This window comes from Lonchura striata, chromosome 7 (assembly GCF_046129695.1).
Source record: "Lonchura striata isolate bLonStr1 chromosome 7, bLonStr1.mat, whole genome shotgun sequence".
In the NCBI taxonomy this organism is placed as follows: domain Eukaryota; kingdom Metazoa; phylum Chordata; class Aves; order Passeriformes; family Estrildidae; genus Lonchura; species Lonchura striata.
This window is the reverse complement of record NC_134609.1, coordinates 28151899-28177975: the sequence shown is the minus strand read 5'-3', so window position 1 is coordinate 28177975 and position 26077 is coordinate 28151899. Positions and strand designations below refer to the sequence as shown.

The following is a 26077-nucleotide window of genomic DNA, read 5'->3' as shown; positions in this document are numbered from 1 at the left end:
TCGATGCTGTGACTTTTAAGAGGGTGGCTTTAGTTGCTTAGAGCAAAGGCAAACCCCTCACTTTACTGCTTTTTATAAATGAGAAAGGACAAACTCTTAGCAAGAAGTCTTGGAGGAGAGAGCAGGGCTGGAAAGTGGCTGTGAGAGGATGCCCAGAGCTGTGTTTTATCTCCAGCTCTGGCCAGAGGCATCCCAAGCTGATAAGGAAGAGATGATGCAGCAGCCATCTCTAAGGCTAAGACCATGCTAATTATTCTCACTTCACAACTTGAAACCAGAATTATCTCGTTGATTAATACAGTGGTGTTAGAGAGGAGAACTGCTGGAGTGTGGGCATGGATGTGCTTTATCTCAAGCAGCACTTTGTTGGCTTCTTGGATGCTGTGGATGGAGTGTTGGAATATTAATGTGCTGCAGGTCACAGCTTGGAGCTCAGTGTAATCACCCAGAGCCTCCCTTGCCCTGTTCCACTCAGTGAGTGGAGGAAAAGATAATATTGGCATAAAAAAGGAGGAAGAAGAGCTGCACAGACTTGGAGACTGAAGGGGAAAGGACAAAAAAAAAAATCAAAACCTGTCCCAAATGTTCCCTTTTTTGCCTCAGTGGAAATCAGTTTTTTCTCTCGCAGCCCATGAGCCTTTTTAGAACCTGTTGGCTGTTTCTCAGTATCAAAAACAAGCTTGAAAGTGTTCAATATTTCAGGTAATTTCTAGGAAAGGGGAAAAAGCAGCTATTTGGAATGTACACTAAACTATGAAGATAACAAAATCCAAACAATTTAGCAGTAGCACATGTTGGGAAAACAAAGAAACAGTAAAAATTTCTGAAGGTGTTTTGAGGGGAAGAAGGAGCGTTTCTTTAAAAGTACTTCTTTGCAGAGCACCTTAGGCAAATAAAGTGCTGAGATTTGCCTTCAATCTCAGTGAAATTTAAGATAAAGTTAATTTAATTCCACTTTTGTGGTGGGTTAAGAGCATGTAGGCAGTTAATGGCCAAATAATTGCATGATAATTGTAGGATACAGAATGTGAAACTTGGCTGTCTTCCTTTTTGACTTTTACTCATTATCTTAATCTGTTTTACACTTACCTGAAATATCCTATTTACCTGAAGGATACTATGAAAACCTTCTGAAATACTGGGGGTTTTTATATTTATTGAAGTACAGCCAAGTATGAATATATAGTCAATAATTATAGGAAATTATTTTGTTTGACATGTAGAGACAAATGTCAGAAATATTTTCACTTTGGGTTTATCATCTATTATTTCTCTTAACATATTATGTGGATTTAGGAAACAAAAAAGAGCTGCAAGTTGGCAAACTATTTACAAATTTGCTTTGGACAGTCAGTTTAAGCATCATTGAGGAACAATGATGAAAGACAATTAAAAACAATAGTGATGTAATTAATTGATCTAGATAAATGTTGGAAGTAGATGACCTTAAAGGTCCTTTCCAGCCCAAACCATTCTATGATTCCATATTTCTGTTGGAAATACAACATCAAATTATATTTGTATTTCACTTACAGGAATTTGGAGGTTTACTTTGGAATTTCATATCCCAAAGAATATGTGAGAAGTTGAGTATTTGCTCTGAGTTTCCATGTTTGAGGTGCCTTGGGAAGCACCTTGGCTGCCTGTAAAATTCCCATCACACAGATTTTGTGACGATGTAACTAAATGAGAATGAACACATCTTTCTGAAGAGCAAGGATGGGCACTTCACGTGCTCCAGTTCTGTGAGCTGCAAAATAAATTCTGGCTATTATTTGGAACATCTTTTAAGGATTACAACGAAACAGAAAGGTGGCTAAGCTCTCAAGAATGCAGCTCTGGGATCCTAAAAAATGTGGAGTCCATAATTATTTGAAAGTTTGCAGCTTGGACAAACTCAGCTTGTTTGATGCTGGCACTGCAGTTTCAGGCAGCCTGGTGAGATCCAACTTGTTAACTGAGTTACCCAGTGGTGTAACTCCTCTTTGATGTAGATTTTCTTGTAAGCTCAATACTTTCTGACAATAAAGGTGAAGTCTCTCCTGGATAAACAGAGCTGCTTGCCTCATTCTGTGCCCATTGCTTAACAAGGTTTTTGTTTGTTTAAAAAGATGTTGAAACAGTGACTACGGGAGTGAATTTGTGGAGGAAATTTTGGGGCAAGGGGAGGGATTTTGTTGTTTTTCTGAGTCTTTCAGGCCTTGCACAGCTGGGTGCCATGTGAGAGAGAGGATGGAAGCACAGAGGGCTTGGGATGTGCAGCTTTGTCCGGGCTGGCACGGGGATCACAGCAGGTCGAGTTACCAGCCAAGGGCTCTCCTGGGGATCCATAAACTCAATTTCTGTTTGTGCAATGAAATCAGGGAGCAGGGGTCTGTGCAGCACTCTGCTGGGGGCTCCAGGGGTTGTTTCTCAGGGGAAAGGCTGAATTCCATAAAGCCGTGGTGGGCAGCGCTGCCCAGCTCTAAGGGGTCTCTGTTGGTAATTTGGGGTTGCTTTGTTTGTGTAGCCAGAGCATTTCTTCTCAGGCTGGAAATGGAGATGAAGGCAGTCTTAATTCACTTTTAATAAAAGATCAATGGTTTTATTGTGGAAAGATGGAATACAGATGTAAACTGTACCTGATAAAAGAATTAAATGTGAGTTTAACCTTCCTATTTTGTTTTTTCAGTGCTACTGGTGCTTAACCTTAATTTTTGAGACTATTGTCTTTCTTGGTAGTTTAAGTTTTACTTAGACTACAAAAACAAACTTTGCTGGTGTTTTTCATCTCAAGTGCCTACCAAATCCCTCAGATTTTGCAAAATATTTAAAAAGTAATCTCCAGACTAAAGTCCCATTAAAACCTTTGCCCTTCCTATGGAACAAAAGTTCAGAGAAGTTCTGGCTGATTGTAATTTGAAAACTGTAAAAGAAAAAACATCATGGTGTGAAGTATTAATTTAGGCTTGGCAGTCTCTCTGTAAAATTTATTTCCAGAAGCTTACAATTAAAATGCAGCATGTCTAATTGCATAAGGGAAAGCACCTTGAAGGTTCTCTCTTTTGTATTATATAGGGGAAAAAATGCCACAAATATAAGTTGCAATAAAACATCTTGCAGGTATTTTTTATTAAAAACCAGTCACATTTATGTTGCAATGAGTTAACTTGGTAGAAAGAACCATGTGCTCAGGAATTTTTTAGCCATACTAATTTTCAGTATTGCTTTTTAGTCAAGCCATTTGATAGATTAGTCAGATAGTTATCTTTTTGTATGTTTATCTAATCTTTAATTTGTACCTTTAATTTAATTTGTACCTTTGTTACACATTGGGTTGTTATGCTCCTTGAACAATGCAATTTAAATGGTTTCCCCCTGTGGCTCTTTCCACTGTTTCAAAGAAGAAAAGGCAAAACTGGGAAAAGGACAGGTTAACCAGGATGGGTAAAGGTATGGAATACCTCACCTCAGAGCGCTGTAAAGAATTGAATTCCTTCAGTCTGATGGAGATAGCACAGAATGGCTTGGATTGGAAAGGACCTTGGAGATCATCCAGTCCCATCACTTTCCACTAGACCAGGGGTTTTTAAAGTTCAAAAACATTTCAAAAAAGCAAATTGTATGTTTTGGATATTTCTTGGCAAACTGTAGATGCAGAGAGAGAAATACGTGCAGTTGTTTTGTATTGACAGAGTTCATTTCATCTGCAGGTGGTATGGGGTTTGAGAAGCTGAAACCTGTAAAATGATAGTTTTTGTTGTAAGTCTTGTAGTTAAATATTCCCAAGATGGTCTGGACAACTTAAACAGTTCCTGTGCAAGCGTTTGTATATAATGAGATAAAAGAAAGCAGAATGTTTTCAGTTGTGAACTCTTGCCATAGACAGAATCCCTTCTGAAAAGAATGCTGATTTAATCTGAAGTCAAAGAGAAATTATTTTCAAAACCAGTTTTGAAAATCTGATTATGTTCTACTGTGATAAATCCCTTTGCAGCACTTCCTTTTAGGAGATTCCCTTTCTGCTTTGGGTGTATGCTGCAAATCAATATTAAGAATAAGAAGCAATATAAATAGTATGCTGAGAGGCAATTTATTTAGATGATGTAATCATTTTAGAATGAGTCATGAAATTGGAACATTTTTCTTGAAGTACAGATGCTCATGTACATGAGGCAGAATCTGTGTGGGTTCTCAGGTTTACATGTTTTTGCAGTCCAGGAATAAAGGGAGAGAGGAAAAAGGTGGGAAGTAGATTTGTTTGAAGTGGTTTATTTTCAAATAAATAAATATATTGGTTTTAAATATAAGTAAATATGAGGTTTTAAGTATTATGAAGAAAGTAAATAAATTGAGAGGAAGTGCTTATGGAAAGGGTGGGGGGAGGCAAAAGCCCTTAAAATAATATAATTTGGTTTAATGAAGTCCTGTGGGTTCCCTTTTTAATCCTCTCAATGTGGACACAGAGCAAACGCTGTTCACTGGGAACTCACCTGGGCACCTCCTGCCTTCCCCCTTGCTCTGTGGGATGGGATGTGGGTTTGAGCAGCAGAGTAAATAAAACATCTTTACAGGAGAACTCTCTTCCTTCTGCTGTGTTTGGAAACACTTCTGGGGAGGGAGGATATCAAAGAGAATCAAGGGCTTCTTTCATTTTTGCCTCTGATTCCACTGAGTGCCCTGGGTCAGTGATGTGTCATCCCCACAGCCTCCTGTGCCTCCAGGGAGGTTTATTGACAAGCTCCTAAATTTTGGGGTAAGAAAACATCTAAAGGAAGCCACCTCAGAACTATTTTTTCCCTTTCCTCTCTAAATTATGGTGTTCTGATGCCCAAAATAGATATTGAATCTACAGTGATGGGTTGGATAATCAATTTTACCCGTTAGTGTGCTGCTCAGTGCTAAAGAAGGTTTTTTATTTTTTTTTAAATTATAACCAAACCAGTAATGCTGCAATGCAGTTAATTGTATACATGCCATTTTATGATAGACTGTAATGTTACAGTAGTAAGTGGGAAATTTAGAATAGGGCTGCGTAGTGATTTTCATGTGTGCTATTCACAATGTGATGAATTTCAAGATTGGGAGCAGGATCTTCTAGGGAATCTGAGTGCCTGGGCTGTCTTTTCTTAGAGCCATGAGTTAAATTCATGCTACTAAGAGAGATTAATTTACCACTTGTATTTTCTGTGTTCAAGCAAGAGCTCTGACAGACAGTTCCTTGGCTATTTCTGCCTTCTTGGCCAGTTGAGAAAATGCCTTTAAATCAACAAGTAATTATGTTCTAATTTTTTAAAAATATGACTGAAAAGGCATATTTTTTCCCCAACTCCTTAAACTGTTTCGTCTGGGTAATGATGATTAAAAGTTCTTTAAGCGCTACCTTCACATAGCTTTCAACTATTTCTGTTTAAAGAGCATAACATTTCAAAGTGGTTTATTTAAAAATGTCACTTCCATTCTCTGGCTTTAGAGGATTTTCTAGGGCCTTGAGGTTTAAGTTTCTGAATGGAATTGGAGGAGTATTGTTTTAATATAAAAATTTGCCTTTAATTAAAAAAAAAAAACCAACAGTAGTAGTTACAAATCAATCCTGGATGTTTTGCAAATGAGACAATCGGTTATACAATCCTTTTCAGAAATCTACCTCAGGTATTGTACAAGGCTCAGCATGAAGCTTGGTTATGTTTATCTTTTTTGCACAGGCACTGATGACTTTTTATCACAGATAATTCTTTTATTTCCTACTCAACAGTTTACTGTTGGTGGGAAATATTTTTTTAAAGTGAATTTTTCTTTAAATGTCACCAAGAGTTGAACAGTAAGAGTATAAAAAGAACTGGGAATTTCTGGTGGTTCTGATTCTCCAAAACTGGGTGTTACTGCTTAAGGGTGTCCCTAAAGGAATGTCACCTCCAGGCTGCAGCCACAGCAACTTTGTGTTGTCCCTTCCCAAACCTTGCTCAGCTTCATAAAAGACTTTCTGTTAAACCAATTTCCTCTCAAGACAACAGTCTTAATTATCTATCTAATGTAATCAATGTGAAGAACTCCTACAGGCATCAACTGCAGTGTGACTTCTGATAATGCCCAGTCTTTTAATTTTTAATTTGTATACTTAAGCTTTTTAATTCTCTCTACTGTATGGCTGTTTTTCAACAGGTGTGAGGTGTGTGATGAATTTGCAAGTGAAAAATTAATTTGCTGTTGCCACCATATGGCTCTGAATGTTGGGAGTGTATGGATTGCATAAGTAATGCCTCAAAGATAGAAGTTTGACTTAAGTTGTAGGCTGCTGAATAATCTTATTTTAAATCAAATGAAGATCTGATTAGGGGAGGTTATTATTGCTGAGGTGGTGATTTTCTGTGGAGCTGGAGGGAAAATAATTAAGGCTGTTTAGTTTCTGGGAATGTCTGTAAAGAATATCTTCTTAATAAATCAACTGAAAAATAGTAGAATTTCACTAATCATTACCTGTAAACTAATCCAGGAAAAGCTCCATGAATTAAAGTGTTTAAGTAGCAATGAAATAAATGCTCCATCACTAATGTAATAAAAAACAGCGTCCTGCTTACTGTTCAGTGGGGTTTTTCTATTAGATTTTTTTTTCTTTTTGGTCTCCATTATTTGCTAGAATTACCAACACTTGAGATGAGCTGCTTTTGGAGGTGCTGAGTTTTTTAGTGGTGGCCCCAGCTCAGCAGAACTCCAGAGGATAACTTAAATACAGAGTTCCAGTAAGCAAAGCCAAAACTTTCCTAGTTCATCTTGGATATCATGGAAGTGTGTTATGGTAATTTTACATTTTCCTCACGTGCCAAGGTTGAGTTTGTGCTCCTGAGATGGTGCTGAAATGCCTAAAGCCTGTGATTTTCACTGAACACTCATTTGGTGTAGATTAGATTAAAAACTGTTCCCTGCCTTTCGGAATATCGAGTTGTAGCCAAAGTTCTTGTGCAACTGATATGACTGCTCATTTTTTGGTTTTTGTTCCATTTTTCCCCCTTGCCAGGGTCAGTACAGGCCCTCTGACCTGCTGTGCCCAGAGACCTACGTGTGGACACCCATAGAGCAGTGCCTGCCCCTGCTCGAGCGCTCCAAGTACTCCCGCTTCAACCAGGATGCAAAAGCAGGTGAGGCCACAGAGAATGAAATATCTGTCATTTGTCTGCCTGTTTCTGGTATATCACAATCATCTGCTGTTGAAGCAGCATGGAAATCTTACCTGGAAAGGAGGAAAAGTGTACAATTCACAACTCCTGCAGTAAATGGAGAATTTTTTCTTTTAAGCAATGCACATTTTAAGTATATTCTGTCCTGTAGACTAAAAGTAGTTTAAAATTAACGCACATTGCTGCCTTTCAGATTATTTTCAAACTATATTTGCTATTCTAGGCATGAACAAAACCAATAAAATAATTGTTCCTCACTTACATTCCTGTTGGATGAATGCATTAAAGAATTAAATTGGGATCAATACAGCAAAGTAGAAAGACTGGAGAAGCTTAAATGCATCGGGTGCTTTTTTTAAGAAACAGAGTGGCAGATTTAGTTTAACAATCAATTAAACATTCAGTTTAATTGATGTAGATGTGAAGAACAATAAACAGAAACACCTTAAACATCTTAAGCACTTTAAACATTATGTAAAATAGATACTTAGTGATTTACCAGCACTGACTGGTTGGAAATTTTACTGACTAGAGCACAACACAATGATGCTCCTGGAAAACAAGGCAATCAAATGGAAGAAAATACACTAATTTTTATAATGTTTTGTTGCTGACTCTCTGGGTCAATGGCAGGCCCCAAGGGAGCTGTGTTAGACCATGCTTGGTGTGGTGTTTGTGGGAAAGGGAATACATTTTGTTATTAATTGCAACTTGTTGAATGTTCTCTTTTTGAAATTTTCTTTCTCCTGTAACGACTGAGTGTGGCTCTGATATTATTCAGAGATGTGTGGCATTATTCAGGTCAAGAGCATGTAACACTGTGATCTGTTTCTAGACACCAAAACACAGATTTATCCAAGTCTCAGCAGTCTTCAGCAGCTACTTCTTTGTTTTTACATTCTTTTCTTTTTACTATTTTTTACCTTTTTTTACTGTTTGATCCTTTTACTTTTTACTGTAGTTTAGTAGAATTACCTAGGCAGTTCAAAATTACCTAGGCAGGATGTAGATAGATTAAAGGAATTTGAAGACTGCTTAAGCAGGACTGTGAAGTTCTGGAAATGCTGTTGAATTCCTTACTTTTCCTTACCCTCTGCGTGTTACTTGGTTGCATAGTGGAAACACTAATAATAATAATTATAAGAACTGCAATAGCAAGTTTCAAATAAATCCATCATTGATTGGTGAGGGGAAATTGGAAAAAAATACATATAAAATTAGGAGGAAGAAGGGAATGATTTTGGAGGCCAGTGGTGTTTGGGACACTTTTGGTGTTCAGAAAGGAGAGAGTGCTAAACTGGTGCCTGTGAAGGTGTGAATAACCCTGTGCAAGCAGAGGGGCAGCATCTTGTGGATGGTGTGAAATCCCTGTGGCATAGCAGGCGTTCTGAAACCACAGGGAAACAAAGCTTTGCATCATTATCAGCACAGAATATCTTACTCCAGCCACGGCTGGAGCTGGGACTTGTGTCCTGTGGTTTAAGGAAATTAAAACATAGCTGCACGTTGAGATGCTCTGGGCCTGCTGGGAGCTCACAGGCTTTGGGGCTTTGGGTTGCTGCTCAGAGGAAGCCATTCCTCACCAGTGAAATCAGCTCCCTTCCTCATTCTTTACTCTCTCCAGCAGTCACTAACACGAGTTTAATGAAGTTAGTGAATTTTCAAAAGAGCAATACAAATGATCGTGTGCTTTATTCCTCTCGAATCGGCTTTCTGTGGCACTGTCTGTAATTGTGTTTGTTAAGTGGGGCAGGATTTGTCAGGAGTGGGACTTCCAGCACTGAAACCAATGGCAATAACCAGATCCAGTAAACAACTGGGAGAAATGGTGTGACTGGGGCAGGGAAGCAGTCACTGGCAGTGGTCATCTTCTGTTGCTGTCTGTAATGGCAGAAAATTTGGGAAATATTGTCTCATAATAATTTGTTCATAATTACTATGAGACATAATTCATGTGTCCAGCATTTTCTGAATTTTTGAATGTGCTTTCCCTCCTTAAAAAAAAACAAAAAAAAACCCAAAAAAACCCAATTTACATAATAAATTTACCAATTTCTGGTTCAGGAGAGTGTGTTATGTGCTTTGCTCTTTCAAACCTCTGTAATATGAAAAGGATTTTTGAGTATCCATACACATTACATTGTAGAGCTTCTTCCTAAATAAGATTTACTTTTACTTTTCTGGAATAAAAATAAAAAGGTACTCATAAAAAGTGGCTTTTTATTTTAAAGCCTAAGAAAGTACTGATTTATATAACTTATGCCTTGGAACAGGTTTTCATTTTTGTTCTGTTCAGTTTGAAAAATTTAGCAGACCTGACATCATTTTATAAATGAGAGAGATGTATGAAGATTCTGATATTAATAACCAGTAGCCAGGCATTTATGTAGAACTAAGTGAGTAGTTTGTGAGGTGGTGCACTAATGGAGGGTTTGGGTACTGATGCAGTCTGGAAATTGAGATGGTGCTGAACTTCATTTAACAGCAGTTAGCTGTAAGTGCAGATGGAGATATGCTAAAGGAGAAAGTTAATTAAAAGGTTGCTCTGCAGCCAGTGACTTTGGTAACACATCAAACTGATGAGCAGAAGTCAGTCACATGATAACATTTGCTGAATTATTCCTGGGCATGGTGTGCCTGCCACACCCATTGACTTCCTCCCAAAACTGCTCCTCAGGGTTTTACTTCATTGGTGTCTTCCTATCAGCTTTACCCATGAAATAAGAGCGCTGTGGCAAGGACTATAAATCATTTATTTGGTATCCTGGCAATATTTTTGTCCTTCCACTTTCCATTTTCTAGACTAATCTGTGTCATGTATTCTCTCTTCTTAGTATCAGTTGAGATTTTAATTTTCCTGCTCCTGGGAGATGCCTGTGAAAAATATCTTCATGGAGTAAAAGATCTACTTTTGGGATGGTAATTAAATTAGTGGGAAACTTCAGATCTTTCTTCCCATCACTGCTGGATTGTCGAGATGTTTGAAAAGCAACTTCAGATGAGGCAGATACAATCCCAGTCTGAGAGTGGTGGCTTCAAAGCCTTCACAGTTACATGACTGTGTCACGTAATGTGGGGTGTACTTGGTGGAACCAGGGTGAACATGGGGCTGTTCCCCAGGTGAAAAAACTTTATCCAAGTTTTTAGGCATGGCCCACAGCAATCCCTGTGGTGGAAGCTGCTTCCCACCTCCCCGTGTCTGCAAAAGCTGTGTGAGCAGAGCTTTGAGAGCTGCACTTCAAAAGGACTTCAGTGCTTTTTCTGCCTTAACCATTTCATTTGCTGAAGTTGATAAATTGGCTAAGCTAATACACATCTGTTCAACTTCCTGCAGATCTAATAATAGAGTGAAATCAAAATGGCACCAAATGGAATACATTAATTAAAATGAAAGTATTTTCTTCAGCACATTAAAAAAAATTTGCACGTAACAAAGGCATAACACAGGCTCCTCTGCCTTTGTGTGTTCTTGGAGACAAGGCATTCTTTGCTCCAGAGAGTATGGTTAACACAAACCATGATGGATGCAAAAGGCATAAAGGGAGAGAAAGGCACTTCTGATTTTCTGGTCAATTCTAGTAGTAGACTAAATTATAGTCTATTAATAGACTAAATAGTATTAGACTAAACTGACCTTTTTGCAAACATCACAGTGAAGAGAAGTTTCAAAGAGAGGGAAGTTTCTTAGTTGTCTTTCAGAATTTAGGGAGAAATCTTTTGCAGTGTGAGAGTTGTAGAAGAAATTAAGAATATGGAGAGACACATAGCAGTTTCCTTTAAGGCATAAATTTGTCTGGGATAAGATGCTATAGTCAGAGGTGGAGCTGCAGGCAGATTGCTGCCTGCAGGTGCTAGGAATGAAAATGGAGTGAAGCAGAGTGAGGGAAGCTTTAGAAGTGAGGATCTCTGATGTGATCAGGGTGTGAGAGCTGCCAGAGACATGGAGAGAAGATGGGAAGAATTTTGCAGTAGTTCATACAGGTAGAACAATGAGAAGAAGGGATTGGCAAAAGCAAAGAATAAGTGTTGGTAGGATTCAAACTTGAGCATCTCAATAGATATTTGTGGAGGTGTGTAAAGAGAGGCTGTTATTTGGATACACCATCTAAAGAGATTACAAAGCCAAATTATTCAGCAACCTCCTTCCTCTCCATGCTGCAGACCAGACTTTGCATCTGCAAAGCACTGACGACCTTTCTTCCTCCAGCAGAGTGGAAATCCTTAGCAGAACTCGGGCTTTAGGCTGTGTCCAGCTGGTGTGAGCCAAAGTGAAGATAGGCAGTGGAATCCAGAGGAGAGCATTTGTCTGTTCTGTGCTTTCCAGTGCTCGGCTGTGGCTGCACAAAGGACAGATGTTGACTTCCAAAAAGCCTTTAAAATCACCTTGTGTTCACATGCAAGCCTTAACCATCAGAATAAAGCAAAACTTAAACCCAAGCCAACACTAAAATCAGTGCCTGAGCTCCCCTTCTCAGGAGAAAATCCTGGAACACCACACGAAGCTATGGAGAGGTCAGAAAATCCTCACTTCACATTCACAAGAACCGCTCTATAAAAGACCCATTCCATGCAATGCCTCCTGGGTTCATAGCAGATCACTCATTTTTGTGTTACTGAACTAAAGAAAATTACTTCAGATTTCCAGTCTTTCTCTGTATTAATCTTACAACATTTATTACAGGTTTTAACCAGATTTTTAAAGCTTTTAGCTGAAAAAACATGTTTCTTTAGAAATACATGTTTATATACAAATTTATCTATTCTGCTGCTCATAGTAAGTTAGAGTAGTAAAATGCAAATAAAAATCCCAGTATTTAACAACTTCTGGATCCTCTTAGTAGTGATTGCATTAGGTATCGTAATGCTTCTTGCAAGCAACTGAGTGTTATTAGTTCTAGTAAATAAAACTTAAATAAAACCAGAAATCTACAGGCATGTGCAGTTATACAAAACTGTTTGTTTTAAAGATATGTTTTTGTGCATAATGCTTCCACTAGACAAATAGTTTGTCACAACTGTTTCAATAACTATAATTTCTAGTGTTGTGTTTTTAAAACGTTTAATGTACAGTTTTTAGTGCACTTTGTTACCAAAGAGTATTTCAAACAGGCTTTGTATTTATTGTGTATTTGAACACAAGTATTTTGTTGACTTTTTTTTCCCATCCAGTACAGAGACACTTTAATTTTATAATATATTTTTAAAATTTAGTATATTAGTGTGATACTGGTCTTGTTCCCTTCCTCCTTTATATAGAAAAGCCACGAGCACATATTTGTGTCCTGAAAGTGAGCTGTGGTTGCCATTTGGTGATGTCTCAGAGTTCAGGTCCCTGGCAGAGGGCTGCATCTCTGTAGGATGGATGTAGGCAGAGGGATTAATGCAAAGACCAGGAGATGTTAATGTTTGTAAGGGTGGTGTGATTAATGTTTACAAGGATAAAGGCACTGAACTTCTCGAGATGATGAAAATGTGGTCACAGATGGAAAACATTAAACCAATTGTTCAGAACTCTGCAATCATCTGATTTGGGAGAAATTGCTGCTTTGCTCTACAACAACTGCTGCTTATAATTTATTTTTTTTAAAGATAGAGTTGTGTACTTCAGAGAGTTGGGAAACAGTTTAAATAAACTCTGATAGATCATGCTCGAAAGTCTTCTAAAGAAGTAACTTTCCACTATTATCACAGCTATAGGTAATAAATTTGAATTCTGTAACCAAAAAAAAGACAGACATCCCTGTTCTTTGTATCAACTTCTCTAGAAAAAACACATCTTACATGTTTCTGTTTCTAATTAAGTTCATGAACACTTAGAGCCATCAGAATGCTTCTTTCTAAATCCAGTGTGATCCTTGAGTGTACAAGATGTTTAAACAATGAAGATAATGCCAGAAAGGTGTAGCCAGGCACATTTTCCCCCTCAGTTTTTACCATGTTTGGATTAAATTTAAATGACTGGCATGGGGTTTAACCTCATATGCAGTGCTTCTGTAATACAAAGGAAATGTTATTCTCTTAATTTGTGGGTCCTAAGTAACTGCCATGGCATAAATTGGTGTGTGGGTTAGGAAAATGCAAATGTTAATAAATATTTGTGATTTGAAAGTTTGGATTGATTGATATTCTAAATATATCTGCTTTTAACATATATGTAGCAGACTAAACCATTGCCCCTTGAGCAGCACAATTGTCTGACTTCTGGTGTGGCTCACGAAATCTTTGGCATGGACTGCAAAATTCTCAAAAATGTGTTAATCCAAGATAACCATCATAGAGACTGTGAAACAAATGGATGTATTTTTAAATTACTTTTTTGTTTTTTCCCTTGAAAAATAAAGATATCTTGGCATACTTCCCTTTGCATTGAAGAGATGATTGTTAGATGGGTTTGTGCTCAAGATACTCTTGCACCTTTTTAACATTATGATATTTGATTTTCCAACAGAATAGTTCTGCTTTAATTTTTTTTTTTGTTGAAGATTCAGGGGAATGTGGGGAAGGGCAGGGACTGCCAAATGCTGTAGGAATCATTCTAACACGCAGAAGGTGTTAGAAGCACAAGAGTAGAAATTAAAAGTTCAATAATGTGGGACAAGTAGAACGATCGTGCAGATTTATTTCGTGCTGAGGACAATGAGCATGTGGGCCTGGTTCCCAAATGTGATAAAAGTTTAACAGCTGTAATTAGGCCCAGGCACAGAGCAGCCCTGGAAGGGACACCACAGGCATGTGCTGAGCCACACTCCAACATCCACCAGGGAAACCTGTGCCAGGGTCAGACCTTCTGGAATGATCCTCCTTCACTCCCTGCTCTGGTGACATCATCCCAGCTCCTCACGTGGGATGTAATTGATTCCGTGTTTTAATTAATTTAGCCAGCAAATTGATTGCTCTAATCTGATTTATTTTGCTGATAAGCTACTGCCAATTGCTTCAATTTTTCCTATTTCATGGTAATGTTTGCATTTGTAATTCTCAGCTTGACTGTTGTCTCTGGTTTTTTTCCTCCTCGCATGTCAGTCTTAACGAGGACTTTACCCGTCTTTTTGAAAAATCCTTTGGCTGCTTTCTGCCACATTCACTTCTATGCAGTTCAGATATTTTAATAAATACTATTTAAGTCTTTTGCTCCTTCAGGTTTTTTTCTCTTTTTTCTTCCCATTGTTTTGGAGCTGTAAATCCTTAAAGCATTATCTCTAATTTTGTCTTTTGTACTGGCTTTTCATAGAAGAATGGTATCATGGAATGGTCTGGGTTGGAAGGGACCTGAAAGTTCATCCAGTGCCATCCCTGCCATGGCAGGGACACCTTCCACTGTCCCAGGTGCTCCAAGCCCTGTCCATCCTGGCCTTGGGCACTGCCAGAGATGGAGGGGCAGCCACAGCTGCTCTGGGCACCTGTGCCAGGGCCTGCCCATCCTCACAGGGAACCATTCCTTCCCAATATACTATCTACATCCAACCCTCCTGCAGCTTCATGCCATTCCCCCTTGTCCCATCATCTCCACCACTGTCACTATCCCTAATCTTTCCCATTTAAGATGCATTACTATTTTCAACCATTAATTCACATGTTTAATAACGTGTTTGATGTGTCTCTCCCACCAATAACAGAGTAATTTTGATTATGTTCCTGAAATGATAGATCCCTTGCTAAAGTCTCTGCAAGGATATCTGTGCAGTTTTCATTCCCTGCTAGCCAGTGACTTAGAATTGCTTTCATGTGCTGTGTCCAAGTGCTTGTTGGATTTTAACTGAAGAGAAATGAATAACTTAAAACGCAGAACATTCCTGTGTTCTTTTAAATAACTTGGATACTTCAGGGAACAGAAAAGCTCAGCTAACAAAGGTTCTGAGAAGTGTGGAGGACAGTTTTGAGTATAAAATAGTAACACCACCCTAGAAGGCAGACAGAATGCCATGGCCAACTTGCTAGATGGACATCAGCAGGTCAGAGAAGGAATGTTACAGATAAGAGAAAATAAACAACCTTGAGAAGTTGACCCTACATTCAGACTTCTTTGGCTGCACGGGCTGGGAAGTAAGGATCTTTGCATTTTCGGGGTCTCCAAACCCCTGAGAGGAATTCTGTGCACGTTGTTGTACGTACATCTCCTTCGGGCGCGCGCAGTTGGGTTTTAGTGCTGGCAGGGAATTGTTTCCAGGTAAGGCAGAAGCTGTGAATTACAGCTGAGCCCCCGAGCTGCTGCAAACAGGAAACATTTCCAGTGCCCCTGCTCCTGTTTGCTGCAGGAGGAACGGGAATCCCAGCACAAGGAGTTCTTGTTCCTGGGGCGCAGCGGGGCCAGCGCGTTCCGCCTGCCGCGCCTTGGCGTAAAGCACTTGGAGGAGTTCAGGCACAAAACAAAAGTTTGGGTTGGAAGATGCCTTCAGGATTTCTCCTTGTTGCAACGTCCCGTCTTTGCCCATTTGAAGGCTCTCTATACCTGTAAAACTGTAATTCCCCTGTTTTAAGGATCATCGACAATGTTTTGATAAAGGTGCATTTTTCCACTTTACAAATATGTTCTTTTTGAGTAGTGGTTTCAAAAGTTCCTGTTTTTTTTAGAGTAACTGCAAAGATTTGGTTGATTGAGAATATCCTGAGCATTTTACTGTACTTCCTTTGTGACTTGTGCTTTCTGGTTTTAATTAAGAATTCTTTTCATTGAATTTTTGTGTGTTGTTGTTTATGCTTCATTTTAACTGTACTCTTATTTTGGTTTGAGTTAGTATTTTTGTACCCCAAGGCATAGGGGTCTTTAATATTCCTTAATGTACGAGTCTAGTTTGAAAGAAGCAATATGAGAAAAAGCACATTTCAGTTCACTGTTTTGTATAAATATGACTATTAATGGGTATTGCTGATTGGCCCTTTTGTTTTTGAGGATGACGTCCTATACTTTGCTGGTGAACAAAAGAAATTATGCTTTCAGTTGGGTAAGAAATGAGCTTAAATTCAAAGGTCAGAAAGATTTGGCTTCTGACTGTGGTAGAATAATTTTTGATTTCCAGTAATTAATATCTCCTATGTTTCAGTCATAAAATTTGAAAAGTTAATGTGTTTCTTCCTTTTGCAGTTTCTTTGTTTTAAAATCATTGATCATTAACTGTGACAAGGTCATGTAAACCAGATGTAGCTTTTCTTTAAAAAAAAAATTCAGCAAAGCTGTAGTGTTTCTCATATAAACTAACATCACCATAGTGTAGCCAGCTAGGGATGATGCTTCTTTTTGTCATTTTACACCTAATTTGAAAGCTTGAGTGTCATGAAACTTTTAATCTCCTGTAAATTGAATTTTAAATATTTTTTCTTTGATTGTTAGAACAGGAACATTCTGTTCATCTTTTAAAATTATGCAAATCCTAAGTGCATCAAAATTGAAAATTAAAAACCACAAGCAACATGAAACAAAATCAAAACCCCAGCACCTCCATGGGCTGGAAATGCAGCAGTTGTCAAGTCTTCAGACTTTTTGTTCTGTAGATTTAATGCTTAGAATTAAAATAATTCTTTTGAGATTCTGTTTTTAAGCAAAATGGAAATTTAATTTATAGTGTGAATTTCCTTCATTTTCTGCTTTTAAAGTGAATCACAGGTTTCAGTTAATGACACAGATTTAAATATTTTATTTTTTGAATTTGGTTGCTTCGTTGCCTTTTTCTTTCTTTCTTTCCTTGTTTTATCCTGCTGTGGTTAGGGGGAAAAATCCAAATTCTCTGTGTAGTAAGGATGCAGAACTACAAAGTGATGATGACCAGATACTTTCATGATTCTAGGGAGTTGAAGGAGCATTTAAAGAAAATTAAACTTATGGTCAGAAACAGAATAATTTCAGAGTTTAGCAGAAGTACCACATTTATTTTTGTGAGTTAGATATGTCAGTCCTCAGGCTTCTTGCTAATTCTGAGTCCGTTCTGTACAGAAAGTAGAGGAAATATTTTCTTGTGACTAATGTGGGTTTTGGAAATTGGCAGTTGTCCTTTCTCCTATTTGGAAAGTAGGAAAGTCAATACATTTGTCACATTACTTTTAATTATTTCTTCACTTGTGTTCCTGTAAGTGGGAAAAAAGCACTTTAAAGGAAAGTTAGATTGCTTCCATCTCTGGATTATACCCCTGAGAAATTAAAAAATGACATTTTTGTGAGGAGACTGTCCAAGGGGAGGAGGGAAGAGGTGCCATGGCTCTAAAGAGGAGCAGCACAGGATGCTGCAGCTCAGGCTGCCCTTCCACATCGCTGTTCATCAAAACCAGCTTGGCCCAACTCAGCCACCATCAAAAAGTTGGTTTAGTAATAGTTTTCTACAGAAACTTAGAGCCATCACCCTTTTTCCAGCGTGGTGTTGGCTCTCAGGCTCTTGCAGAGCTCACTCTCCTCTCCAAGTCTCACTTGTCCAGCTTTGCACGTGCTTACCCAGCTTTCTGACCAGATGGAGCTGTTTTTCACTTCAGCTTATATTAAGGAGTAATAATAAAGCTTAATGCATGTGAAGAATAAAAATATTTGGATGTGGGCTTTCCCAAATAAGGTTAGAAAAATGCTAATCCACCCCTGAGCTGTAAGAAAAAGATCCCGACCATGAAATTCTGGATTTCTTTAAAAAAGCACACTGCTTTCCGGCTTTCTGTTGCTGTGAATAAAAAAGCTGAAATCACTCCTTATTTCATGCTGGTATTTGGGCAGGAATGCTTATCAGCATTTGAAAATGATGTTTTGGCTTGGGAGGGAGCTTGTAGTTTTAGGGGGAAGTTGATTTGGATTGTGCAAAGCAATAAGGACTGGGCTGTGCAGGACTTGGTCGGGCTTCCTGCCCCTTGTGTTCCTCCTCATCCCTGCAGTGTGGGAGCCTTTTTTGGGGGAGTGCAGCCTGAGGCTGCCCTGGGGATGAAGGTGGATGAGTGAGCTGGGTCAGGAGCTCAGAGCAGAGCCTGCCAAGACCCCATTGCATGAGAGGCTTTGGGTCACTCCTGCTCCTGGCTTTGTTTTCTGCTGGCACTTAGCAACGCGTCCGATACGCTTTGTGTTTTCAGAAAGGAAATCCTCCATCTGTGGATTCCATTTAACAGAGCTATGGGGCTGGGAACAGAACATTTTAACACCTCTGTGCAGTCTTTATGGGGTCACAGTGGCAAGGTTGAATTAGAAGTGAAATCTCTCCTATATTCAAATTTCAGTCAACAACTGCAGCATAAATAATTTGCTGCTTTAGGAGTATGGGGAGAGAAAAGAAAGAAGTGACAGGTAATTTATTCAACAAGAATTCACCTGTATTTTTAGCTCTGAGACTTACAGGATAATATTTCTATTTTCAGTTGGCAGCTGGAGTTGCCTAGTTTGCTAAAATTACAGGAACTTTCAATATACATAATTGATTGCTCTGTATTTTGTGTGTCTACCATCCAGACTATACTGATAGATGAAACTGAATTAAGGGATGAAGCCTTGTATATTTTTTGTGTCAAATGACAGTGTCTTTTCTGTAGACTACAATAAATCAACAGCTCAGAAAGTGAAAAATGAGAAAGCGCGAGGAGAAAGATAAGCACTTTAAAAAAAACTTTTTAGTGGTAACAGCACTGTATTCAGTAACTACAGAAATTACTAAAATTGCCCTAATAGACTGTTCCACTGTTTGATCAGTCCAGGGTCGTTCCAGAAATGTAAGTCATTAAATAAAGTTTCTTCACTAAAGCTTGGAAATAGAAGGATTTTTTTTCTTATTTTCAGCAAGGAACTTCTTTTTAATAATGCATTTGGTCTCATTTTGAATTGTGATTGCTGCTGTATCCCAGCATCAGCCACACAGGGAAGGCCTGTTTGAATTCAATTGGCATCATCTTGAATAGAAAGCAAATTTTACCATGTGCCACTCAGCAGGAGCAGATATTTAATTTTTCTTATTGGGAGAGTAACTTCTTTGTTAAAGTGTGCCAGAGCCCAATCTGCTTTTATTTCCCATTAAATTATTTTAAATTTATTCTGCTGATATTTAAATTGTGTTTAAAGGGAATAGTTTCCTGAATTCCCATGATGTTGCTTCCAGACCAGCAGCAACTGAAAGGTGGCTGAGTTTTGAATTTCAGATTTGTTATGATGGTGACACAAGTTCCTATTTGCCATCTCTAAAAGCTTAACTATGTACCTGAGATTATTTTACTTAACATCTCAGTAAAAGGTTTCTTTTACAGATGGAGTTTAAGTTACTTACATTTAAGTACTTTTACAGAAGGTTATTTTTGTTATTAAAGCTTTGATTTTGAGGGGAGTCAGTGGAAGAACAGGTAATCATTGTAGAAATTTGGAATGTTATTTTTCATTGCAAGGAGCAAAAGTGGAGGAAGGGCACAAATGCTGAGCAGCAAGAACAGAGTTCAGCTGAGCCAGGAAGGCTGCAGTGAAACCAAGGTACAGGAGCTTTAATCTCTCAAAGAAATCAAATCTGGGGCCAGCAGCACTGCAAGCCAGAAGATGAACCCACCCACAGTATCAGGCTTTGGGAGTATTTGAAATCAGTGAGTATCAAACAGTGAGTAGGGAGCAGCTCTAAAGTGATTTTGGCTTGGAGCTGTGAGGGCTCAGCTTGGCCTAAATCCATCTCAGGGCACAGACTGGCAGCCAGTCTAGAGGTGCAGTAAATAGAAACTTTCCAATTTAAGAAATTAAAATAACTTTACACTTGTGTCACCTCCAGAAGCTAAACTTGCAGGTTTTTTTCCTTGGTGAACTCTCAGCAAGGAGGATGTAACAGAAGAGGCAGAAGGGCTGGGGGTAAAAGCAACCTGTTGGGATATCAGGGAGGTGTTGGCCACACATCAAAAACCTGATGGATTTCAAAGAGGGAGAGAAAGCCATAAAGTGTTTTTGACTTGGTGTTTATCTAAAGCAATTGCCAACAATAATTAGTGGGGAGCACAATCTTAGCAAGTACTACTCAGATTTTCTTCCTTCAAACCATGTTTTCCCAGTTAAGTCTTAAGAAACACATTGTGCTTTCATGTCAGGAATCAAAACACAGATGAAAGTAATGAAGTCATTCCAAACTTGGTAAAGCAGCCTTCATTAAGTTTCACATACTAAATTCAGGCAATCAGCAGAAAAGAAGTTTACAGGCCATTTCTGTGGATGAACAGGGGCAGGTTCTTCAGAATGTCTTGCACAGAAAAGAGTTTCATGGCCTCCTTTAAAACGTAAAGAAGCATTAATTAAAAGCAGAAAAAAGGTCCAAAAGGAAGTATTTGCATAGTTCATGTCCCAAAATACTGACATTTCAGTAAGCATCTCTATTATTACTGGAATTTATATGGTTCTATTCTCAAACTCATGTTTCAGATTCTGGGTTGACTTTTCTTGGTGACTTTTTGAACCTGAAGTTCAGAAAAGTCCAATATTTCTTTTCCCACTATTTTGTAATTATTTTACTAATTTATCCAGCAGTGGCCTCAGATGTGTGACATGTTCTCTGAGTTTAATATTTAAAGAGTATTCTAGCTCTGTAGTGCAAATTTTTCTGACACACAGCAGCTATATAACATTATTGTTCAGCAGTAGGAGCATCAGTGGGATTCATAAAAATAAGGAAGTTTTAATTCAGCGACACTCTTACGTGTATGATTCTGGATAAATTAAGGCACAAGGGGTCTGTATGTGAAGGAAATAAGATTTAACTGTGGTGTGTGTGTCTTTGAAGAGGGATTGTGTTGTACTCACCCAGAGAGTGCTTGCACTGCTCACCCTGTTGATCTACAGAGCTCAGGGATCAGACTCAGGTAAGGACATGTAACCCCTAGAATTAAACCTAGAAATAAGTAAAACTGAGGGAAAAACAGGCTGGGGCTGGAGGGCCAGGGAGTTTCACCTGGGAAGGTGGTTTATTGCCTGATGCTTGCCTAAAGAAGCAGCCTGGAGGCTTCTTGCTGATTGTAGTACCTTTGTCCCAGCTGGTGTGGTGGTTTTTGCAAGGGGTTCTGTAATGACAAGTCTCCCTTGGTCAGTTCTGTTTGAGTTTTTCCCAGATAGAGTTTGACTTCTGACTCCAGGAGCACTAAATGAATGTGAACTTTTAAATGCAGCAGTAGAGGTGTTTCCAGAAATGCCATCCATCACCATTAGAAAGGAGTGCTGTAGGATTTAGCTCTCCATATTCTGCAGACACAGTTCCTTTGCAGGCTGGGTTTTGTGGCCAGCCATGATCCAAGAACGCTCTGCAGCTCAGCTCAGCTTTCCTCTGCTGATGACTTCTCTTATTCATGCGGTTCTCATTGTGCATATTGGAGTTAGAGGCACAAATGAAGGTGCTGTGGACACTAGAATAACAGTTTTTGTGTTCTCTGGTTGCTCTGCAGTGGATGAAGGTCGCCTGAAGGAGCTGGGCAGGGTGAGGGTGCTGCACAAGAGGACCGTGATGCCTTACAGCGTGTACAAGAAGAGGAGGAAGGGGCCCAGTGACGAGGCCAGCGTCCAGCAATATGCAAGCCTGGTGGGACAGACCTGCTCAGAGAGGATGCTGCTGTTCAGGAGCTGAAACCCCACCAGGTGGCATTTCAATGGCTCTACATTTCATTGCACTGCCACTGGGTGATCTGTACCATAGTCGTGTGCTGGTGTGCCCACTCAGATAGGCTGGAACACAGGTGTATAGCCAGGCTTGTGTCAATACATGGCCCTGTGTGCAAAGGCCAACCCCAATAAATCTTACAGTACAGCAAGGCTTTAGCAATATAAGTTTAGAAAAACACGCTTGCAGTATATTTTAATTAAGTAGTTCTAGCCTTTCTATGCATTACGAATAATTCTAAGTATCTAAGCAAAATGAAAAAACAGGTGTCTTTTTTTTGTTGTTGTTTTTGTAAAGATGAAGGTTGGCTAAATCTAGATTAAGAATCATTAAGTTACGGATGTTTTCAAATAGCACCTTGGTATCTGTTGTTAAAAATTGCTGTGGAATTTGTGCTCACATTTGTATGCTCCTAAAATCTTGCAAGAGGACTGAAACGTGCTATTACTTTCCAGCATGATACAATTTTATTTTAGCAGTAACGATTAAAAAACAGGAAGGAATTATTTTCAGTGCACATTCTTCATTTGTTTAAAGCAGTCAGTGTCAGAGGTTTCAGTGAGTGTAGGAGTTTGTGGTAGGTTCTCAGTGGCAGGGGATGCAGTGCTTTGGAAAACCTTCCCCTTCAGAGAAGAAGCAGAACAGTTGCACTATAAATATACCAAAGATATGCAGCCAAGTGGCACAGTGGTTTTTGGTATAAGCCTTATCCTTTGTCTAACACGAGTGGGTATTTCAATGCACATGGCTAATGTGAAATGGAGCTCGGGAAGTTCATCCTGCAGCTCTCAGTGCACATTTCTGAACTATGCTAACAAAAAAAAAGACATAAGGTACCACTGCTGGGTTTTGTTGCAGGTGCTTTTTTTTCTGTAGAATTGTACAGGAAGACTTAAATACCATATTCCAGCTTTTTTACTGACTCTTTTGTTTCTGGTGCAGCAGCTCATGGGTTAACATCTTTAATAACATTTTAGTAAATACTTCTGTTGGAAACACAGGAAGTTGTGATCCTTTATGAAAGCACTTTATTATCTCATATATGAACATTGTCTGTGTTCCCATTAAGTCATATAAGTTGGAGGAATTTGGGGAAATAACACTGTTGTATAATTCAGTAATGTATTACAACATTGTAACATTACCAATGCATTTGTGCTTCTTATCTTCTTGGCTAACAGGAGCTGGTATTTACCTTGAATCAACTTGGAGTTTCCTGTTAGCCTTTGAACAAAGATTCTTATTCAAGGATATATGGGTGGTTTTCCCCCAGAAAGGAAGAAAATTCAGTTTTACCCTCTGAGGTTACATCTCCTGTCATTATTGGATTAATTGATTTAATTTTAAACACTTGGCCACTATTATTAATCATTTATTTTTATGTGGAGCAGACACAAGAACTTGGGGAATCAAGTGCAATGCAGGTTTAACTTTGTTTTTCATTACTGTTTGATATGAAATTAGTGTATATTGCAATATTATTGATAGTAAGCTTCAACAGCAACTTTAAAAAGTCATTTTATGTTTTATTAATTGGGCTGTACGGTATTGATCTGCTCCAAGTCTGCAGCAGAAATGGTCATTCACGTCAGCATCATATCTGGTGTGTGTTTATCTGTGGCCTGGTACTGAGAAGTTTCTTTGCACTCTTCCTTCTAGTTTGTCCATGCCTTACCTCAGCCTCCTGCCAGGGGGGAGAACCACTAAATAATCCTCATGAAGATCGTTATGAAGAATTCCTTTCTGTGGAGAAAATACTTTTGCCACTCTGTCAGATAGTGTAACATTTTCTGCCTACACAGTGTGCTGAAAAGTGGTGATGCCCATATGGCTTGCAACCAAAATAAATGAGAAAACCTTTCTGTGTGATATAAAATCAGTTAACAGGCACTGAGGAATTTCACTATGAATTGCAAAATCTTAAAAGGTTATCAAAGCCATTTAATGATGACCTCACTGAGCTCCTGGAGAAGTTAAAGTTGCTGTTCAGTTTCAAGGGAGCAGACTTAATGTCCCCACTGAGAGTTCCTGCATTTGTTCCTGATATGCCTTGGATTAGACTTTTATCTGATGCTCTGGTTCTCTTGGGGAGCTTTTAAGGACTGCAGTTAAAGGAAAGTGAGAGAAATATAAACCTAAGAAGTGAGCACAGCTTGAGGTTGTCCTTGGTGTGAGCACTGGAGGTAAATGACCATTTCCTGTGAGTCTGAAATGGTGCTTTCCCTTTCCGACCTCCCCTGGGGCTGCAGCACTGGGCTCCTGGCTCCTGCTCAACTCAAATATGGATTTATATTAAAAAGCAAAACCAGGCAACACTGAGATTAACTCCAAAACTGAGTTCATCTCCTGTGGTTTGCTGAGATCTGACTCACTTTAGTGTTATTTTAGAAGGAAACTGGTGCAGTATTTTTGAGGACTGATACCTCTATCCCTGTTTTTGGAAGAGAGACAGAGGCTGAGGATGAAGTTCTGTAAATTTTGCCTATGACTTCAGTGGGGCTGAAAATTCACCACTATTACAATATTATTTAATATATTGTAATTGACAGTTACTGAATTTAGAGGTATTTAACTCAGCACAAACTGTTTTATAGAAGTTTTTTTTTGTGTGTAACTGGTTTGTGAGAGTCCATCTCCAGTGTAAGGTTGCCTTGTTCTGTCATCTGTTGATAAATGAGCATAAAATGGTGGCAAGAAAATGCAGAGTTGTGACCAGTGCTAAAAAATGCCATTTTTGGTTTTAGTTGGAAAGAAATGGGAAGCTTACATATGTCCAGCATCAACACGTGTCAGTAAATTCAAGAACCTGCATGTTGAGTTTGTAATTGCTTTTTAGCAGGCCTGTTTGACTTGCAAGTGGAGAAAATAAAGTTATTACCGGTCTCTGTGAATTATTATAAGAAATAATAGGTGATTTCTGCATTAGTTTGTAGGAATTTCATTATCCTGGAGATTGACCAAGTGTCCAGTGAACAGCAAAATCAAAGAATCCATCAAAGGGTAGCAGTCCTTAGAAGAGATAACTTGCAAGTTTAAAATCACATCCAAAACACATGACCTGTTTTGGAATGAGGTTTTAGTTCCAGCTAGCCAGATTAATGAAGAGATTGCATGAAATATAATTGATACTTCTTTTCTGAGTAGAATAAAATAAAATAGACTTTTTACAAATGGAAACTAGACAGGACAAGGTATTTGAATTCAGTTTGGTTGAACAAAAACCTGTCCCTGAATTAAGGAGCCAAACCAGCAACACAGAAATTTGGGTTGTGTGCATAAAGATAACCAAACATTGCATCATTTTGTGACTGAATGAGGCTGAATTCCAGCTAATTCTGGATACCTGAAGGAGACTTTTCCCAAAGCCCAGCACCAGCAGGGCTTGAAATGTTGGTGGGACTTTTTCTGTCCCAATGCTCCTGTGGAGTCCACATCCATCAATCTTTTTGAGATTCTGTGAATTGCTTTGCCTTGTGATCACTCTGAAGCTCCAGCCTGATCAGCCACGTGTTTCTGGATCCCTTCTCATCCTGGTTGTCCCAGATAATCATCCAGACCTGGATGAAGTTCTGTCCTGATCTGACTCTCCACTCTCGTCTTGATGTCTCTCTGCATCTGGAAGGGTGGAGGCAATTTTCAGGACAAAAATCATCACTCTTCAGGGAATCACCAGCATTTCCAGAAGAATTTTAGCTGCATTTTCCACCAATATATTTATAGAGCTGCACCTTCAGTCACACAGACTGAGTGCAAAATGCTGAATTACTTTTGCACTTGCCAAATGATTTGGGGTTTTTTATGTTAGTCGAAGTGATGGATGGCAGGAGCAGATGTGCAATAGTAACTCATCCGGAATGTAGCTAATTGTGGTCAGTGGGTTTCTAAATAAAAGTGTTCTAGAAATTAATCTTCTATATGCATTTTATAGTACATTTAAAGCTCATCTCGTGAGAGCTTTGTTTTCTAACAGCATTAAAATAAGAATGGAAATTAATTAAATTAACATGTAAGCCTGAGCTCAGCATATATTAATGCTCTCTATATTAATACAGAACAATCTTAACTCTGAAAATGCCCTTACTGCTGATCTCAGACAAGTAGCAGCTCAGAAGCTTTCTGGCTGTATTCTTTCTGGTTATGTTTTACTGTTTTGATGTTTATTCATTTCCTTATTATAACTATTCCCATCAGATTTTTGTACTTCCCATCAGTTATTTCCACTTCAGTTTTGACACATAATACATGTGTCTGCCAAAAGTCCTGCTGAGAGATTGCTATCAGGACAAAAGAAAGTGTTGGAAAGTCTGTTAAGCAGTGAGAAGAGAGCAGAGTCCACAGGGACAGTCAGTCTGCAACCTTTGT

At 38.8% G+C, this 26077-nt stretch overlaps 1 protein-coding gene across 6 annotated transcripts in view; it reads left to right on the top strand.

Annotated features, from left to right (window-relative positions):
* ATE1 (arginyltransferase 1) overlaps window positions 1-24606 on the top strand; it is a 68781-nt gene extending 44175 nt beyond the window's left edge. For all 6 annotated transcript variants that reach the window (XM_021529297.3, XM_021529296.3, XM_021529295.3 and 3 more), the window contains 2 exons: window positions 6995-7115; window positions 21504-24606. In XM_021529297.3, the coding sequence (XP_021384972.2) occupies window positions 6995-7115; window positions 21504-21682 (300 nt within the window). In that variant the 3' untranslated portion in view covers window positions 21683-24606. The remainder of the gene's footprint in view (window positions 1-6994; window positions 7116-21503) is intronic.
* Window positions 24607-26077: the final 1471 nt, after the last annotated feature.